At 38.7% G+C, this 15,342-nt stretch overlaps 1 protein-coding gene across 4 annotated transcripts in view; it reads left to right on the top strand.

The window, feature by feature from the left end:
* Nucleotides 1–4,311: 4,311 nt before the first annotated feature.
* Nucleotides 4,312–15,342, top strand: part of myo18ab (myosin XVIIIA b) — a 204,240-nt gene continuing 193,209 nt past the window's right edge. For 2 of the 4 annotated variants that reach the window (XM_068008243.1, XM_068008242.1), the window contains exons 1-2: nt 4,312–4,470; nt 10,336–11,486. In XM_068008243.1, the coding sequence (XP_067864344.1) occupies nt 10,476–11,486 (1,011 nt within the window). In that variant the 5' untranslated portion in view covers nt 4,312–4,470; nt 10,336–10,475. The remainder of the gene's footprint in view (nt 4,471–10,335; nt 11,487–15,342) is intronic. The other 2 variants (XM_068008247.1, XM_068008246.1) reach the window with 1 other exon arrangement.

Here is a 15,342-nt window from a genome sequence, read left to right as displayed (position 1 = left end):
TGTCTGAAGATTTCAATGACAAAGGCGTCTCAGACATACTATCGAAAAATTCTTCCTAAAGTTTATCAAATCTCCCTCCCACATTACCTTCACCCTTCTGTCTTTTTAATCTTCCTCCCATCTCTTTTTTCCTTTTCTCTTCCCTTCCCTTCGTTCTCTTCCTTTCCCCCCGCCCCCTTCTTCTTTTCCCCCTGGTTTGCAACCCTCTTCTAAACATTGCTCATCTTTATTACCTTCCTTTATTCTGCTAACCTAGAAATACCTTAGCAGTAAGCATGTTACAAAGCATTTGATCAATTATTAAGCTCTAAATTTATTCAGCAAGCAGACATACATTTTATAATTGTAAACAATTTTACAACACCAAGTTATAGTCCAGCAATTTTATTTTAAATTCACAAGCTTTCGGAGGCTTCCCCCTTCGTCAGGTGAACGATGTGAAATCGTTCACCTGACGAAGGGGGAAGCCTCCGAAAGCTTGTGAATTTAAAATAAAATTGCTGGACTATAACTTGGTGTTGTAAAATTGTTTACAATTGTCAACCCCAGTCCATCACCGGCATCTCCACATCATACATTTTATAACACATTGAACACTAACTGCGTTCCTAAAGCTGAACAATTTCTAACTAATTTAAGGATCATGTGGGTTGTTCTAGTCAAAACAACAAAGGAGAAGATTACATATAAATTCACTAAGCAAGTTATTCAGTGGGTGATACTCTGTTATCCCCAAAATTACTTTATTGAAGATTTGTTCTAACAGGTTGGCAGCAACATCCTGCATTTCAAAAGCAAAATTTCCTCAGATGCTGAAAATCTGAAATAAAAACAGAAAATGCTGGGAATACTCAGCAAGTCAGGCAGCAACTGTACAGAAACAGTTAACCTTTCAGGTCCATAACCTGGAAAAAGTTGAGGATTAAACAGTTTTTAAGCAAGTACAGAGCCAGGGAAAGGGGGTGGAGTAAGGGGAGGGGAGGAAAGAACAAAAGGGAAGACCTCTGATAAGGTGGAGGGCAGGAGTGATTAAATGACAAAAGGGATGATGGTGCAAGGCAAGGAAGGTGGTAATGGGACACGAAACAAAAGATGGGTGTAGAGGAGCTGTAAATAGCAACATCAGAATTATTAGCAGCACTTAGTGTCCGAAAAAAGGGGAGCAGTGGTTATGATCTGAAGTTATTGAAATCAATGTTGAGTCTAGAAGGTTGTAAAATGCCTAATCGAAAGATGAGGCTCTGTTATTCAAGCTTCCATTGAGCTTCATCAGAACAGTGTAAGAGGCCAAGGGCAGAGAGGTCACAGTGGGAGTGGGACGGGGAATTAAAATGGCAAGTGACCGGAAGGTCAGGGTAACGCTTGTGGAAGGAGTGGAGGTGTTCAGCAAAGTGGACTAACATCCTGTATTTGTTTAGTGCCATTAATGTAATAAAATGTGCCAAGGCACTCCATGTGGAAAAATTAGGAAAGTTAACCAAATGCACAGTCAAAAAGAAAGGTTTCCAGGAGGTGTTTACGTATTTAAAAGTGGGGAGAGAAGCAGCAAGGTGAGGAGGTTTAGGCAGGGAATTCCAGAAGGTAGGACCAAGATTGCTGAAATTTCTGCCACTGTGAGGAGCACTGAAGCATGGCCGGGAAACCTGAGTTGGAGAATATGTGATTAGCCTGGGAAGTAGGGCTGAAGGAAGTTGCAGGTAGGGTGGAGCAAAGCCATGAAGGGATTTTAATACAAGGATTTTGAATTTGGAGCATTGGGGGACAGGGAGTTAGTGGAAGTCAGTGAGAACAGGACTGTTGGGTGAATGGGACTTAGTGAGGGACAGGATGTGGGTGGTGGAGTTTTAGATGAGTTGGGGTTAGAACCATAAAAGTTTACAGCACATAAAGAGGCCACTCAACCCATCATGGCTATTCTGGAACTTTTCTAGAACAATCCAAAACTAATTCCACTGCACCTCACTCTCCTCCAGCTATTGTATCTATCCAATTTTCTGCTAAACGATGCAATTGCTTCTGCTTCAACCATTCCCCATGGTAAAGCATTCCATGCTCCAACAACCCAATGCGTAAAGAAATTTCTCCTGACCTCTCAGTGACAATTTTAAATTGATGACCTCTCATTACTGAATCCCCAATCAGAGAAAATAGTCATTCCCTATTCACCCTATCAAAACTTTTTGCTAGGTACGGTACTGCAGTGATTATGTCACTGGACTAGTAATCCTGAGATCTTGCCCTAATAATCCAGAGAATGTGAGTTCAAATCCCACCACAGCAGTTTGAGGATTTAAATTCATTTAAAAAAAAAATTTGGAAATAAAAATGTTGGCATCACTAAAAGTGACTATAAAGCTGTCAGGTAGTCATAAAAAAACATTGGGCACAATGAAGGATTATCATATATCACTTAAGCTAAATAGAATGAAATCTTAATATGAAAATACTAAGTGACAAGTACTGAAAGATATTTTAAAAATTCTGATGGGAACATTGCTTGGTACACAGCAGTAAGGTGTCACTTTGTGATTATGCAACTTGCACATTCTTTGCTGTGTGACTAATAGCCCAATTTCACAACTATTGTGAAGTAAAAATCTATGTCATTCAATGCAATGTACTGTGCTAAGGAGTGGTAAGATGTATGTTCATACCCATGATTCCCTACACACCTAAGGTTCACCCAGGCTGTGTAATTGAAAGAAGGCATTGAATGAGGCACAGTCGTTTCCCTGCAGTGAGGAAGAAAAAAATTCAGAGGCCAAGTTATCCCTGGCCATTGGTGACTGGCTCAAGAACAAAACTTAGAGCAGCTGATCTCCCTGAGGTGGAAAAAAAGATTCTTTTTTATTTTTCTCCACTCACTATTTCCAAACAAAGACATTAGCAATGCACACAATTGTAAACTAATGGCTCCAATTACACTCTCCAATGAAGTGTATTGAACATCAAATGGCCCCTGAGATTGCTGTGTGAATCAAAATCCGAATCTTTGATTCTGCATATTATTCTTTGGATTTCTTTCATCTTGTCCTAATTGCGAAATGTATCTTTCTTCCTGTTTGTGTCTCTCTGATATCCCTTTGCTGTGAGGCCAGCTGACAAGTCCTTCTGCCTTGCCACACACCATCCTGAAATTGGGCATTAGGAAGTGCTGAGAGTAGCCCAGGTTGTCTTGTTTTTTTTTTGGTATTCCCTCTCTTCCTGTGGTGGAGCACCAATTCTGTGCTTGCACCTCTTCCCGATAGGGTTTCTAACCCTCCAAGATTGTTTTGAGGGTTCCAGGAATTAAAGATTAATCTGCTGGACGCTGCTGCGAGCAACCCAGGAGAAGAGCCATAAGAGCATTAAAAGAAATTGTGTTTTTTTGAACACTTTCATTTATTAGTTATAAAAATGTTGGAAATGGTTAAAAAAAAGGCAACCCTGCTTTCTGACAGCATATTTCAGAGCAAGAATTTGCCATGTGGGGAACAGAACATGTGAAACTGAAATAATATGAAATCACCAACCAAGGCAAAATCAACAGTGTCATTTGGTGTCATTGCATTGCATTTGTACCAAACATGTAGTATAACTTAAGCATCATTTGGAACAGGCCAATCTGCTGAAAAACACTAAATTTATCACCAGTGGGAAAATTCAAAAAGAATAAAAAATCTAAATATAGAGGCAATTGACCCAGATTCAGTAATAACTTCACAGCTCATCCCTAAAGCCCTTGTCAAATATTACTCGAGTGGATTACCAAGTTTAATTGGAAGAATGCCAATAATTTTAAGCCTGGTTGTGCCTCACTGATCCTAAAATGCGTATTGAGCTCTGGTTTGCTAGCACATCACCTATGAATTCCTTTAATTTGCATTCCTTAACACGGAGTCACTATTGACACCACGTTCTGCAGAACGTGTCTTTTGACAACTACCTTTGGCACTAAATGCGTCCGTTGACAGTTCATAGACATGTCAAGTAATATGATTATCTTTCTACCGCCGCTTGCCTGTTTCCAATACCTCTCTCTGCCGAATATTTTACTGGCAAAGGAGATGACACTTCAGAAATAAGAACCTGACGAGCCTGTTCGGTTTTCTTTAAAATATCCAGAGCAAGGGGCCGTCTCTAGTTGCTTAAACGCCAGTCGTGGTCTCAGCGGAGCAGCTGGGTGGGCGGCGTGTGGCTGGGAGCTGCGTAGTGACGGACGCTCCCTGGCTGGTGTTTGTCCCGGCTCGCGGCTCGCAGCTCCACGGCTCGCGGCTCTTCACGCGAGCACACGCACGCGGCGCCATTTTAACGGTCTGTGTACGCCGGAGCCGGGCGGTAGTAATAGCAGCAGCAGCAGCAGGAGGAGAGAGAGAGAGAGAGAGAGGGAGGAAGGAAGGAAGGCAGGCAGGCAGGCAGGCAGGCTTGGGCTGTCAACGGCTGGATAACAGCAGCAACACCCACAAATAATGCACGCTCTTGCTTCTCTCGGTGAGTATCTCTTTTATTCAGCTTTTTCCATCCCCGTGATCCTATTTTATTCGTAGTTTTTGTTTGTGAAGAGAAAAAAGATCCCGTGAGTTTTGGCAGAATTAACATTCCTGAGTGATATATTTTATGTTGGGCTTTCTTTGTGGTAGAGGGAGGGAGGGAGGGAGGTTCGAGTTTTTTCAGGAAGCGAATGCCAGGCGTTTCCAGGAGGGAAAAAAAGAGACGGACACTGATGAAGCTGTGATCTGTAAGGGAAATTAAAACCCGGGATGGCTGTTTCAGTGAACGACAGATTTGACAAAAAAGATCCTTTTGTGCTGAGTTTCCCTATTGTTTCTGGAAAGTGCCTATTGTGTTGCTAATTTCGATTGTAGGCCAAGCTCAGTACCTACAGCTATGGCCTACCTTACAGCTGGGAATGTGAATTTCGCAAGGTAAGAGGTACAAGTAGGGCTTACCCTTAAAGATACAGTACACTACAGTAGATGAATATTGCACGCAAGTGCGACCGACTTATGTTCAAGCTACATTACTGCAACATGTCAAGACTAAAAATTATGAGCTGCTGCAAAATTGACATATTGATGATACAAACTTAAAATAAAATTGTTTTCGAGCTGTATCAAGGCCCAACAATAATTGTTTTTTTTAATAAAAATCACAAAGATTACTATTTAACCTCCACAGAGTGCTGTTAAAATTACCCTCTGTTCGAGAATACCATTTGTAGTCGAGAAAACATTGGTAATTATGGATCGCTCCTTCAGTTTTTTTTAAACCATGTATCTAACGAGATTATATTTAATGATTTCTCTCAGTACATTGTAGCTGAATAAGCAGTTATGTCAAGTTTCTCATGTATTTCCTTATTAGAAGTGAAGTGTTATGTTTTACCAAACATTTCAGAATTATGCCACTGATTACAATTCATTGTACTATACATTGCATTTGTAGCATATACCTTCCATTAACTTATAGTGATAATAAAACTGAATAATAACTGTTCTGTTCATGAATAGGTTAAGTTTGTATGTTGCTGTTTAGCACCAAGTCTAATAATGCTAAAAAAACATTGAGGCAAGCTTGATCTTGCTTGCAACGTAAATTGATATTAACAACATAATTTAGGTATTGTTTACCCTCCACTTTAGAATTGGTGTTCTCAACTGTTATAATTATTTACACATATAATAGTTTTGAGATTCCATATGCCTATTTATACAGCTATTGCAAAACTGGTGAGCACTAGTTTTCACTGCAGCAAAACACCCTAATGCAACTTGAGGGTGACATTCCTCTTTTATTGAAAAAGGGGGAGTACTTATTTTTCTTAGTAATTAATACCCGCTAACAAAAAAAGGAAAAGTGCAATTTAATTAGTGGATCGTTTATTATGGGAAAGAATGGGCATGCTCCCATTTTTTTTGTTGTTGTGGACTTTTACCCCTTATGTCGTATAGAAAATTTTAGTTGGGTACTTATTTGATTACAATATAGTGACATTTTACTGGCATCCTCAGTAAAACTGATGTTTAGACATATAAATTGTTTTTCTTGCTGTATTACACCAGGATATTAGCAACACAAAACAACTTTTTATCGAGCTAGAGATGTAAATTGGTGTTCATGTCTGTAAGGTTTAAGACTTTGTAAAAAAAAAAATCTTAATGCTCCCTTTTTGAAGTATTGTTATATTACAGCGTTGTGCAGTGACATAACTTGCTTGTTTAAAAGGGGACTTATGTGTAATGTGATGGCGCACAGCATATTGATGTTCCTATATATTGCATTACAAATTAATGTGAGATTCTTGTGACTTCCTTAAACACCGGTTCCAGGTCTTAGTTGTGGAGAAAGTAGAATTCACTGGTGAGTTACTTTTGACTCTTGCACACCTTTTGAGTAGCTGAATCCGGGTTGGGTTGGCAGAGGTAAATGATCAAGGCAACTTATGTGCTGCATCCAAAAGAAACTGTTGTCTGGGAGCATCAAAGTGGGAGAAACATGTATTTTTAAAGGGCTAAGTGGAAAAAAAAAAGGACTTGGAGAATTTTGTGTAGATCATAGAAGCTTTCAATATACTAAGCCATTTACTATTTGAAAGCTTAACAAACACACTCTTTCAAATCCCCAAATAGACTTTAAGACCATGCTGAGAGTAGTCGTGTACCTTTTTTACTGTGAAGGTAAGTAAGCTGGGTAATATGCTACTTTACGGAAACAGTTTGAATAATTGCTGCATTTTGGCATTTCGTTAGCATTTCGTTGTTCCAAACATTTTAATTTGGTGAAGAAGGTCAATGGCATAATTCCAGAAAACACATCCAGAGTATTTGGAAAATGGTTACATTTTGAATGCATTTAAAACAAAACCCAGCTCTAATCTTAAGGATAACAACTAAAAAAAAATTAAAACTTGGGGTTCTCAATAAGAAAAGCTAAGCTCTGGAATGGAGTCAGGCCCAAGCTGTGGGCACCAATAGGTGCTTTTATTCTTGTACAAGGCTTTTGAAGGTAGTACACAGTGAGGGAGCAAATTAAATGATTTGCTTGTTTAAAAAAAATACATTAACGTCAATATACTTCCTGGGACAATTTTATTCAAGTTTCACATGATTTGATATAAAACTTTCTAAGAAAATAATTTTTCTTGCACAGTTTGGGTTTGAAGAATTAATTAGTATTGAGTAGTTAATAATATCTATGTATAGAAATATATTATCAATTTTTGACTAATTTGTATTGTGGAATTTTAAATGTTGTTGCTGCACAACAATGCTCTCATAATTAAAGTAGTAGTTACTTTCATAAGTGAAATAAACTAGTAATTGTAATGAGGTGGGAATAGAGTAATGGTATACACAAAGAAAGGTGCTTGTGGTTCATAAGTGTGGGAGCGTTTAGACGAAAAAACGTGTCCGTTTGGTTCCGTTGGTAATATCCTCACCTCTGTGTCGGAAAGTGGTGGGTTTATATCCCACTCCAGGGCATAAACACATAATTTAAACTGGGACTTCAATGCAGTAGTGAGGGAGCACTGCATTGTTACGGACTGTCCTTCAGATGAAACCATTAAAACTCAGGCCCTGTTCATCTCCTAGTGTTCATGAAAGATCCCATGCCACTATTTGAAGTAGAGCAACAATTTCTCTCTGTGTCCTGCCATGATTTCTCAACCTGCAATGGATTAACTGGTCATGATGATCTTGCTGTCCACAAGTTGGCTACTGATTTCTTTTATATTGGAGAAGAGTGAACAAGGCAGTCTGTTCTAATGTTAGTAAAGAGCTTTGAGATCCAGTGAACTGTCTATGGAAACAGCTCAGAAATATGCGCTGATTTCTGTTGTGCTGAATCTACCACACATGCTGTGGGATGGATTCAGAAGTAATGGGAAACTGCATTAAGCTTTTCAGACGATGTCAATATGACTTAACGTGTAGTTTGTGTAAAGTCACAGTTATAATTTTGCATTTCTGGCCAAGGACTTGCCCCATTGTTGGGGAGGGAGTGTAGAGGCCATCGTTGCTGGTCTATAGGGTGAGTTGACCATATAGCATGCCCATGGGCCGAACCCAAAATGGTGCACCTAATTGACTTTCTGCCACATGTACTGTTTGTTTGTTGGTGGACATTTGGGTTGAAGATAGTTAAGAAAAACCATGTACCATAAAATTGTAACTGCCTCTGATGCAAGAAAGTTAGCTTGTTTATAATGAGAATGCTACTGACAGAGATAACTCTCTGAAGGGGGGGAAAAGAATTATGCAGTTGGTATAAGACCAAAACTGTGAGCATACCTCCTTGATGCCAGTTTGGCTGTAGCTTTGCTTTGAATCTTGCATCTATGTGAAATTGAAACTTGCAGCAATGCAAAATATGAAATGTCATGAGTCTTTTTAATGACTATTAAGGGTCTTAAATGGAGGAATTTGTGCATTAGCCTTTGCAAAATGGGTGCAAGTGTTTGCTATTTCCCTAATAAAATTAGACTAAGGTTATAGCCAAGATTTGTTTTACTCGCAATTTAATAAGGTAAACTGTTGTCTTTTAGGTACCCCCAGAAGTGGTCTTGAATGAAGAATTTCATTTTGTTTGCCGTCTGTGGTGAAGTTATCAATGTATTCTTCATACATGACATCACAATTTTACTGTGAAATAACTAGAAATAGAAATTCCCCACCCCCAGTGTGTAATACTATCATTTATCTTTAAATATTATAAAACTTCCTGCCGGTTTTGTAACTCTCGGGCTAATGATTTACGGCTATCTGCTCCCAATTGTGTTGTACAAATATGATCTGTAATTAGGGAAGTTTGTATGTGGAGCACGGAAGTGGCACTAATTACAACCTGCTATAGTTACACTTGAGTCTTGATTTAGTTTTAAAAATCTATTGTGATGATTTTCAATTATTGTTCCTGAAAGATGACCAGATAATAGGTGAAGTAAACCAAATAATATATTGACAAAAATTGTACTACCAGTTTGGGTGGAGGTGTGGAGGAACCTCTTAGCATCTGGATTATTGTGCCTCAGAATAGGATAATACCCCTAATGAATGTCACCATGAGGACTTTTTTTTAATTTAAATAAAAAAAGTGAATTATATATAAACTTCTGATTAACATTCTTTTGTGTTTTCCATTTTGCTTCATTTTTTTTGTTGATCATGTAATTAGGGTTACTAACTAAGGAGTTGCTGAGCCTTGGAGTGTGAAGGATCTGACACAGGATACATGGTTGATGCTATATCATGTTTGTATTTATTGATGCATCTCAACTGCTATTTATTCATTAATTCTTTTTATGATGAATATTGCCATCAGCAACCATTGCTGTAAACAAAAAATTAAAGCTGACAAATGAACATATTAAAAAAATGAATAATTATCCTGTAATTAATTTTCAAAAGGACAGTGTTACTTTTTTTTTCTCATTTAGTTTTCTCCTATCCTTTTCTGAAGTTTGCTGACTCAGAAGATCACAAGATAATTATGCCTATTATGGAAGGCCATTATGCCTATTTTAGTTCATCAATCCAGAGAGATCCTAATATCCCCCTCCAATATCCCATATGCAATTGTTTATTAAATAATTCCAAGGTTTTTGCCACCATTGTTCTCTCTGAAAGTTTATTCCACACATTGACCACTCTTCGTATAAAGAAGTGTTTACTGATATCTGTCCTAAATTTGCCTTTTAGTAGATTGAATCTATGTCCCCTAGTTCTACTTCACAGTTTAATTTAAAGTTATATTCCAGGTTAACTTTTTCTTTTTAACAGTCCTATATACCTCCTAAGATCATCTCTCAGACACCACTGTCTAATTCCCAACCACTAGGCTGTTGGGAAATATCACAGTCAAGCCCAATCCATTCCTCACTTGGCATCCACATATACACTTTTGCCATCAGGATTTTCTGAGGATGATGGTTGAGGGAAACTTGGCCGTAGCTTACTTCTTCCTCCCCGTTGCTTAGGAACACTGGCTAATTGTAGCAGTTACACCAGTAACTTGGCTGTGATCAGTTAACTCAGCACAGATCAGGAATTGAACTTGGGACCATTCTGGCTTACATGACTCAGTTCTGTACTGACTAGCAAGTTAACTAAATTAGCTATTTGGGAAGTAGAAATACTTTAAAGATATTATGGTGCATCTGGATGCATTTTAATTTTTATTATTTATACTCATACTATCCAAAATTGAGGTGATGTGGATAACCGTAGATATTTCCTATTTGAAATAGTAACTAGGGGAATATAGTTTTTTTTAGAAAAATGGATATTGGAATTGTGTACTTAAGTTTACTGTTATATTTGTATTTCTGTTGTAACTATCATTTTGATGTCATTTCAGATACAGAACGTTACACCTGGTCATACCTGAATAAGAAGAAAAGTGACTTGCCCCTGATTGCAGCTGGACCAATAAAAGATTCTGTCTTTATTAATTATTTTTTCATTCTTTAATAATTTGCACAAAAGTAAAATTTGAAAATGTTTAACTTAATCAAAAAAGACAAAGATAAAAAGGAGAAGAAAGAAAAGAAGGAAAAGAGGGAGAAAATGTCTGTAGCAGAATTGAAAAGTCTTGAGGAAGTTGGTCTACGTCGAGGGCTCTTTAATTTGAGTCGATCTTCAAAGCGGGAATCAAAGACCAAACTGGAAATTTCAGCCCCTATCCCAATAAAAGTAGCTAGTAGTTCAGATCTCAATCTTACTGATATTGATTCAGACACTATTAGTAACAGAGGAAGCATGATTATTGATTCCGAGCAATTGAGTACTGCCAGTTCCAGTGATGATCTCAAAATAGATGAGTGTACTGTGAAGGGATCAGTGCTTCAGCGAGCAGCTCTGTTTGGCTCTCTTGCTAAACAGAATTCAGTCCAACTAGTAAAGAGGTTCTCTTTTTCACAAAAGAGTCGAGAAGAGTCAACATCAGAAGTGTCAACTCCATCAGAAAATTCTGCAACTCCTTCACCACAAGTAGAAATGAGAAATGACGGTCTACTGCTTGAGTACCTAGAAGAAATGCCGAGACATTTGTCAAATACTGTGTTAATGGCAAGTCCTAATATTCAGATTCCAGAAGTTGTGGATAAAAGTTTTGCTGCTGATCTACGGCTGCCTCCTGTAGTACCACCTCTGCCTACGGAACCTAGAGAGCTTGTATTGCAGAGAAGAAATACAGGAGACTTTGGGTTCTCTTTGCGGAGAACAACCATGCTGGACAGAGGACCTGATGGACAAGCATACCGCAGGATGGTTCATTTTGCAGAGCCTGGGGCTGGTACTAAAGATCTAGCATTGGGTCTGGTGCCAGGCGATAGACTGGTGGAAATTAACAGCAGGAATGTTGAAAATAAATCACGGGATGAGATAGTTGAGATGATCCGTCAATCTGGAGACACTGTGAGATTGAAAGTGCAGCCAATTCTTGAGTTGAATGAGCTCAGCCGATCTTGGTTGAGAAACCATAAAGGGATTCGCAGAGATGCCTTTGGTGTAAGTGCTAATTTAATTTTTTTTTTAACTCTCGTTATGATTCTATCCAGTCTTCAGCTTTAAAATTGTAGTCCTGTTGCAGCTCCAAACCACCGGAGGAATTCTACTGTTTGAAACTTATCAAGTCAGAGGTCCTGCTAAATGATAATTCTGAGATCTTTATCGAGCAAGAATCTGACATCCCACAAATAAGACACTTGTTCACTTATTACTGAACTGTAATCTTTTAAGATTTCTCATTGTGCAGTGGGATTATATATCAGTGCATCATAATGCATTTCTTTTTGGTATGGATATTAGAGAATGTGTTGCAAGTGGATTCTATGATTACAATTCTGCATGTTAAAAATGATGTGGTTCCCAAAGCTGTTATACCCTCAGGAGCTTTGCTGGCAAACCCAATTTGTTTTTATTTGCTCTAGTTGTTACCTCTGTGCTGCTGTCTTTAAAATTTCGCAACCTTTCATGTGCCATGTTTAATAGATCATTTGCTTTAGGTGCAGTGAAACGTGAGGATGTGAAATTGGTCAGTGCGCAAAACGGATGATAGCGAATAGTTTTACATAGTGCCCAATTTTTTGGGCACGGTATAAAACTATTGTATTTCTGAATTATCTATATATGTGTGTGTCAAATATATGCACTGTGGCTTTTGCCTATAGCCATTGCTGCAATCCAGTTAACACTCTTTCTCCACAGATGCTGCCTGTCATGCTGAGTATTTCCTGCATTTTCAGTTTTTATTTCAGATTTCCAGCATCCACATATTTTGCTTTTGAGTGAACACTGAATTTCATTGTCAAAACACATAGGGGTGGAATTTCCTGTATATTTGCGCCCAGAGGCACGAGGCAAATACCCAACGTAAAAGATCGAAAAAACTCTGCAGCAATCGTGTTACGTGCGTAATTACCCTACACTTGAATTTCCTCACTCTTTTGCGCTCATCTATTGATCCCTGCACCTGAACACATCTTGGTTCATTAGAATGGTTCCATCCCCCCATCCAGGCTTAAGAGCCGTACACATGAATTTCCTGCAATTACGCTTGTTCAAAAAGGGTGGAAAATTAATCCCAGAATTTTAGACGCAGAAAGCAATGAAGTCATTCTTCTGGTGTTTCGTTGTGATTTTTTTTTTTGAGCAATAGAAAAAATTATCCTCAGATCTGCACTGTATTTCCTGTTTCTCTGAATGCATTTTTATGGCATCAGTATAAGTCATGTTAAAAATTGAAAAGCTTCCGTGATTGCATAGCCTTGAATTTCCTCCGTATTTCTGCCCAGAGACACACGTAACCTGGCCGCAAACCAAATTGGTGGCTTAAAAGATTGCGGGATTTTGGGCGTAAGTGAGTTACGTGCATAACTAAAGTATGCCCATATCTCCTCAGTCCTTTACTGCCGTCTGTTGATCCATCTGCCCGAACACATCTCCACCCATGAAACTGGCCACGCCCCCAGGTTACAGAACCTCGTATACGAGTTTCCTGTAATTGCGCTTGCTCAGAGGCTTTCTTAAAATTATGACCAGATTTTCTATGAAGTTCTATTGAAATTGAGCGTTTTTTAAATTTATCCTCACTTGAGACCAGCACTCTGTCTTCTATTTCTTTTAATGTAATTTTATGGCATGGGTATAAGTCAGGTTAAAAATTGGAAAGCTTCCCTGATTGAAGGTTCGTAAACAAGCTGTACCTAATGTGCATAAGTTATGGTTAAATGAGTTGAAACTAAGTTCAGGTGCATTCTAATGAGATTGGCAGGAAGTTTGTGTGTAATTTGACATCGGCAGAATGGGCGCAGGAATGGGGGTATTTTCGGGTCTTACTTCCTGGTTGCACCCATGGTGAAAATTCCAGGCCAACATCCTGCACTTATTATGCAATGAAATTATCGTTGGATGGCTTGAAACTTGAATTTTCATACTTAAAGAAGGAATAAATGGTTTGAAGTTAGTGCTTTTCTTGGGCCCCGATTGTTTCTGCTGATTTCTGCTTTGTTTACACCCATTTTTACGTTCCGGCATATGTTAATGAGATTGGCAGGAAACGTAGCTGTAAATAGACATCGGCTAAACGGCACATGAATGGGTGTAACTTCTCAATTACGCCCCCACAGAAAATTCCACCCCTATATAACCAACATGTGTGTCCCTTTTCTTTCTAATAAACAAAATATCAAAATAATAAATATAATTCAAGATAATTACAAGCCGAGTAGCAAACACAAGTTTATTTTCTCTTAGGTTATATGTACAGAATTTTCTTAGTGTAAATAAAACTAGTTGTAGGTAAAAGTATTAGATGTGTAAAGGGATGTTGCTACCATCTGTACAGTTATGAGTAACTAATGTAGCAAAACCTAAATCTTTTGCAAATGCGCACAGGCCTTCACGTAATGCTGATGCCATTCAATTCCTGTGGCCAAAGGGACATATTTTATCATTGTGCATGGACCTTTTTCCAGCAGATGGTTTTATTTAATTTTGAATTTCAAAAGTTGTTTGTTCCTGTAAGTCAAATTACAATCATAATTGCAAACACTGCATCTTGACTACAAAAGCTATGATTTTTGTTAATAAATAACAGACAGTGCTGAGTATTGTTTAGGCATGTTTTGCCTGAAAAATTGTGTACACAGGGTTGTTTACTCAAACTGCAATTGTTTATGAATCCTTGCTGAATGGATTAAAAGAAAGACAGACCTTGGTAACATAATTGTGGCAGATTAAAAAGTAGTTAACAGTGTGAATGCAGGCGTTGAAGTCCCCTTAACTCAGTTCTGTGAAAATACAGCTTTGTTGCAATTTTTTTAAAGAATAACTTTCCTTTCTGGTATTTTTGGAATTCTTATTAAAGACAGGTGGTTTTTCAAATTCTACTTGGAGTAGATCTTTTGTTGTTTGAAATTCAGTTATTATACACATTTTCATGGAATCTTGAACAGAAACAAGGCATTGGGTTAATAAAATATTGTGCTGTCTCTGGGCTGCTAGAAGAGTTTGGAAGCTAATTTAAGTAAAGGCTAAACTGCTGATTGTAGAGATGTACTGCACAGGAAGTCAGGCCCTCTTGCAATAGTATGAGTTATATTTAATAGTTATTTCAAAAGCCCTTGGCAGTTCTGCTGTTTGAGCTCCCTTCAGCTTCCGGGAAAGTTTTTGATTAGCTTTTGTAGGTTTTCTAGCTTAGAAATAATGTTTAAGATCCTGTGCAAAGTATGAAACGTATGACATTTCAGAGATATCGGGCTCAATTTTGAAATGGTGGCGGGTTGGCAGCGTTGGGGGGGGGGGGGGGGGTGCGAAGGTGCGCCTGGCAAACCCGAATTTAAAAATAACTTGGGTTTTCGATGCAATTGCAATGTAATTGATGGTGCTTAAAGTTCTTTCCGGGTTTCGCACCTGGCAGCCAGCCTGATTGATGGGTGGGGGGGGAAGATCGGGAGGAAGAGGGGGAGATCGGGGGGATGGGCGGGGGTGGAAAGAGAGTGACCGAGACGTCATCCGCACTGGAACAGAAGATCGGTGTGGGGGGAGAGGGGAAGATCGGGGAGGCGGGGGGAGATGGGTGGTAGTAGAAGGGGAGATTGGAGAGGGAGACATCGGACATCAGAGCAGGGTGGAAAGGTAGGTTGATTTTGTGTTTTAACTTTGTGAAATGGTTTGTTGTTTAATTTTTTTTGTTTCTTTGGCCTGATCCGGCCCTTCACACCTGGTTTCACCAGGCGTGAATCAGAAGTCCTGGGAAAGCCACCCAGGTAAGTTTAAAAATTGATCTAACTACCTAAAACGTCACAAGTAAAGTGCCTTAAGTACCTCAATGAGGTACACTTCTGGATTCAGGACACCTGCG

This window comes from Heptranchias perlo, chromosome 28 (genome assembly GCF_035084215.1).
Source record: "Heptranchias perlo isolate sHepPer1 chromosome 28, sHepPer1.hap1, whole genome shotgun sequence".
Classification (NCBI taxonomy): Eukaryota; Metazoa; Chordata; class Chondrichthyes; order Hexanchiformes; family Hexanchidae; genus Heptranchias; species Heptranchias perlo.
This window is presented reverse-complemented; position numbering and strand designations above follow the sequence as displayed.